The 4,368-nt window shown below is 44.1% G+C and overlaps 2 protein-coding genes across 4 annotated transcripts; one reads left to right on the forward strand and one right to left on the reverse strand.

The window, feature by feature from the left end:
- The first annotated feature begins 16 nt into the window (after positions 1-16).
- LOC119552056 (polynucleotide 5'-hydroxyl-kinase NOL9) lies at positions 17-3,519 on the forward strand. 3 transcript variants are annotated; one of them, XM_037861815.1, is made up of 4 exons: positions 17-632; positions 688-903; positions 961-3,126; positions 3,183-3,519. In XM_037861815.1, exons 1-4 carry the CDS (start codon positions 182-184, stop codon positions 3,452-3,454), a joined length of 3,105 nt encoding a protein of 1,034 aa, XP_037717743.1. In that variant the 5' UTR covers positions 17-181; the 3' UTR covers positions 3,455-3,519. The 3 variants fall into 3 exon arrangements, with proteins under 3 accessions (XP_037717743.1, XP_037717744.1, XP_037717745.1); XM_037861816.1 differs by having other exon boundaries at positions 964-3,126; XM_037861817.1 differs by having other exon boundaries at positions 691-903.
- On the reverse strand, positions 3,490-3,896 carry LOC119552059 (39S ribosomal protein L34, mitochondrial). The gene is made up of 2 exons (XM_037861820.1): positions 3,805-3,896; positions 3,490-3,745 (listed from the first exon to the last, which is right to left on the reverse strand). Exons 1-2 carry the CDS (start codon positions 3,825-3,827, stop codon positions 3,523-3,525), a joined length of 246 nt encoding a protein of 81 aa, XP_037717748.1. The 5' UTR covers positions 3,828-3,896; the 3' UTR covers positions 3,490-3,522.
- Positions 3,897-4,368: the final 472 nt, after the last annotated feature.

Genomic DNA, 4,368 nt, shown 5'->3' on the forward strand with positions numbered 1-4,368 from the left:
TGACCAAACCAACGCCTTCGACCGCAGGGCTGTTATTTCCGTTTATCGAATAGCTTACCATGTGGCAACTCTGTTGCTGTTCCAATGGCTGGTCATACTAAACATATGATATTGATTCTTCTTCTTACATCGCCGGTCGCATGGCCCGGGAATTAATAAACTCTCAACGTTTCTACGGAAAATGAAAACAGGAAGGCTTAGCGAGCAAATGTTGAAAGAAATGCAGCTGAGTTTCCAGCTCACCGAACAGCGAGAACTTGCCTCCGGTCGAAGAAAGCCGGGGAAACCAGCGCCTCCACCTGTGGCTTCCAAACAGAAGGTGGTTCCAAAGGCTTCCAGTGCTTCCGCAGAGATTTCGCCCCCAAAGATGCAAAAAGTTCAGATGGAGTCGCCCCTGAAATCAAAGACAAAGAAGAAGGCTGCCCAAAAGAGGCCGGTTTCCAATAAGGAGACAATACCAGATAGTTCTCCATCCAAAAAGAGGCCCAAGCAGGATGTTACTACTCCAGGGAAGAGCCCCAAAGCAAAATTCCAGACTATTTCCAAGGGTCCCGTTGTAATGGAAACATTTAATATTCCCGTGCCAAAGAAACTTAAAAAAGACCCTAAAGGAAAAGATCCTAAGAAAAACGGTAAGCTTTATACAATTTCATCATAAATACAAATTATTTTATTTTCATTTTACAGAAGCAAAAACAAAAGGTTCCAAAATCGACAGATTAAAGAATAAACCTCAAATATCCAAGGAACTTAAACAAAATGGATTTAACATATCATACAATGGTCCAGTCAAAAGCTCGAAAGTTATCCCAAGAAATGGTATTGACAACGAACAGATGGATTTTGAGATTTTATCAACAGATGAAGAATATGAAGAGATAGAGGATAATTCTATAGGAAATGGTACGTAATTCTTGGTATTACTATCTATGCTTTATATACATCTAAATTGTTTTTCAGCAGATTCGTTTACCGATGACTCCGAGGAAGTAAGCGAAAATTTCTTTAAGGAGCCACAAATTTTTAAAGCCAAATCCAAAGGGAATCAGAGCAAAATACTAGCCCTACCTGCTCCATTTGAAAATGTAGAGAACCGCGCTCACCTATTGCAAGGTGATGGCAAAGGAATAGTTCGAAAGATTGAGGTATTCAAGAATGCTTTGGCGGAAATCGACAGTGACGAAGAGGATGATGATTATGAACCACAGGACAGCGACGATTTTGTATCTGAAGAATTTGACAGCGATGAATCTGACAGTGAAGATACCAGCAGCGAGGAGTTTGACATTGAAGATAGCGAAGACTTTGACAGTGATGAAGATTTTGACACCGAAGATAGCGATAGTGAGGAATTCGGCAGCGATTTCTTCGACAGCGACGACCTGGATTCAACCTATGAGCCGCCTGACATCGATGGATTCTTTGATGAGCAACCTTTGGGAATACAAAAAGAGCCGCTTACTATAGAGGAAATCTTTGACGATCAACCTGCGGACGAAAACCAGAAAGGACTGGTTAGATACCAAGGCAAACCTAAGGCTAAAGAGACTATAAGAGAGGCAAGTGTTGTGGAAAAGATTCTAGAAGAATCCATTGTGCCGCCAGAAGAAGATTCAGTTAAAGAAGAAGTTAGCACTGCAATAGAAGAGCCTGAAGTTCTTGAGGAACACGAAGTGGATGCTGAGGAATCACAACCAGAGATAATAACACCTGAAAAGGAGCAAGTTACCCAACCAATCGACACACCTTTTTACAGAAATCCTCAAGCCAACTTCACCGAACTCAGCGTGTTCGAGAACAGTCTCAAGAGCAACCATGTGCTGGCCGTGATTAAAGAGGACCTAGAGCTTTATGGCACACTGGTGCTCACCCTGCTGAGTGGCCAGATATCAGTGAATGGTTACAGGCCACGCAGACAAGAGCCACTTACCATTTATTCGCCAAAAGGCCTTAATTGGGTGTCCATCTCACCCACAAAGACCAAAAAACCTGCCAAGGATGAGGTGCAATGGGATGAGCTCAACAAGAACTTTACACGCGCCCAGCTGGACAGGATTCAAGGCAGCTTCCAGAATCAGACTAATGCAATAGTACTACTACAGCGCAATACAGGTGCCCAGCATCTGGTGGATAACTTTGGCAAGCATATGGCGCAGAATTTGTTCCCACTGGTCAACGCTTCCAATCGGCCATTTCACCAAAGTGAATCCTTGTTGCACTGCCTGATCCAATCCTCCGACCTAAGTCGCACTCTGCAAGTGCCGCAGGTGTGGAATAAGTTGAAACTGCAGGCCTCTAGTCGGATTCTAATAGCTGGTGGCAAGGGCGTTGGTAAATCCAGTTTACTGCGATACCTCATCAATCGAAATCTTGGTCAGTTCCCATCACTCCTGCTCATCGATTTGGACATAGGTCAGCCGGAAATCTTCGTTCCTCAGACGGTTTCTTGTACCCTTATCGATGGGCCTCTTTTGGGGCCAGGATTCTTCTACAACAAGCAACCCGACCAAGCTTATGTCGTGGGCCACACCAATATAGTCTTGTGCGCAGAGCAGTATGCTCGAGCAGTCATTCAGCTGATCCAGAATATACATAAGGATCCGAATTACGCAAATATTCCCTGGCTGGTGAATACTATGGGATATAACAAAGGATTTGGTACCGAACTGATGGCCCTGCTGGTGGATCGCATCCGTCCCACGGACCTTATACAAATCTCCAGTCCAGTTCCGATCAATAACTTTGATTCTTTTCTCGAATGGAGCAGTTTGTCCCAGTTGAAACCCATTATTTACACGGCAGAGGAGTTCAGGGTGAAGGAAATACCCAAGTACACACTCCACAAGTTGCTGAGCGTGGCGCCTACCAAGGATCGAGGAGCTTGGAGCCTGAGCGCCAAGGACATGCGATATTCCAACCTGCTGGCACGCCTTAGTTCGTGTCTCACAGGCAATGCCAAGTCCCTCACAGACTGCCAGCCGGTAAAGGTGTCCCTGGAATCCCTGAAGATAGAGCATGCCACCAGCGAGACTTATTCACGGGAAGAACTGATCCACGGGATGGAGGCAAATGTAGTTTATCTGTGTCATCAGCAAGGAGAAGGCCTGCCTCAGTGCTTGGGAATAGGTTTGTATATGCTTAATGCCTTTTGTGGTTTAGTTACTGATCCTCTATTCTTTTAGGAGTGGTTCGTGCCATCGACTATGACCGGAAGGAGCTGTTCCTGGTGCCTGCGATGCCGCTGCAAAGGATGTCCCTGGTGGATTGCCTCATTCTGGGCGGAGAACTAACCCTGCCGCAGGGCTACTTCAAGAATCAGGGTCAGGGAGTGGACAACATTGTGCCCTTTGTGTTCATCCTAGACGACTCGAAATCATCGAAGAGTATACAGCAGATCTACCATAGAGCGCCGGCCTTCCTGGGAGTTCCAGCCAATCAAAGGAACTCAAACTGAGCTACGGCTATATCGTGCTAATTGTAAAAAGACTATTTGTAAATAAAGTGAGGTTTATTAACGAAGGGCTAGTGGGATATGTTGTGGCGGCCCCTGAGGATCCTGTTCATCAGCACGCGACGTCCCTCGGGCGTGGACATCCTCGCTTCCCAGCCGTGGACATTGATTCTCTTCACCTCCATGGGTTTGGGGAAATGGCAGCGGACTTTCGGTTTCAGCAGCGCCCGATTGAAGGCGTGCTTGTCCCGGGAAATTAGCGTTTGGGCGGTGTTGGCAACCGCCAGGCAGGTCCTGTAATGGAGTTAGCTTATATTATTTCATACAAAATATATTGTTTATTGTTCATTTACCTCTTAAGCATTCCTTGCAGCATGTTAAGTTAAGTAATTCCAGTTAGTATGACCAGAAAATAACCATTGAACAGCTGATCAAGAAAGTTAGCGTTGCCAGACTGCGATGTTCGAAAATTCGAAGTTGTTCCCCGGTTGTAACTATCGTATCAAATTAACGATAGATTGAAAAGGAAATATTTTAAACATTTATTTGGAGGTTTAATTTAATTCCTAGGTTACCAAAATAAAAGTTTCAAGAACTATAAATAACATACATTTATATAAACCACGTAATTAATTTGAGTGTTTATCTATAAATCGAATAGACTGATTTGACATGCTTGGAAATTACTAGTATAACGCTCTCAAAATATATTACCTTGATTAAAATTGTTAAAAAATCGCGTCTGTTATGCTAAAGATAGTTTTTATTTTAATACAAAATACAAACTTTAATCCTAAGGTATCGAACTGATATCGAACTACCATCACTAGCTATTCCCGATTGTTGTTGCAGCGCAGCTGTTGCGGGTGAATCCGAAAGATACTTTTCGGTATATTCCCCTACGCGGATTATTTTCC

This window comes from Drosophila subpulchrella, chromosome 2R, assembly GCF_014743375.2.
Source record: "Drosophila subpulchrella strain 33 F10 #4 breed RU33 chromosome 2R, RU_Dsub_v1.1 Primary Assembly, whole genome shotgun sequence".
In the NCBI taxonomy this organism is placed as follows: domain Eukaryota; kingdom Metazoa; phylum Arthropoda; class Insecta; order Diptera; family Drosophilidae; genus Drosophila; species Drosophila subpulchrella.

What these genes read in the sequence shown, in the direction of transcription:
- LOC119552056 (XM_037861815.1), top strand. Translation starts at nt 182, where the DNA reads ATGAAAACAGGAAGGCTTAGCGAGCAAATGTTGAAAGAAATGCAGCTG. An exon ending in AAAAGATCCTAAGAAAAACG is followed by an intron (nt 633 to 687) that starts GTAAGCTTTATA and finishes TTCATTTTACAG; the next exon opens with AAGCAAAAACAAAAGGTTCC. An exon ending in GCCTCAGTGCTTGGGAATAG is followed by an intron (nt 3,127 to 3,182) that starts GTTTGTATATGC and finishes CTATTCTTTTAG; the next exon opens with GAGTGGTTCGTGCCATCGAC.
- LOC119552059 (XM_037861820.1), bottom strand. Translation starts at nt 3,827, where the DNA reads ATGCTGCAAGGAATGCTTAAGAG. An exon ending in CTGCAAGGAATGCTTAAGAG is followed by an intron (nt 3,746 to 3,804) that starts GTAAATGAACAA and finishes ACTCCATTACAG; the next exon opens with GACCTGCCTGGCGGTTGCCA.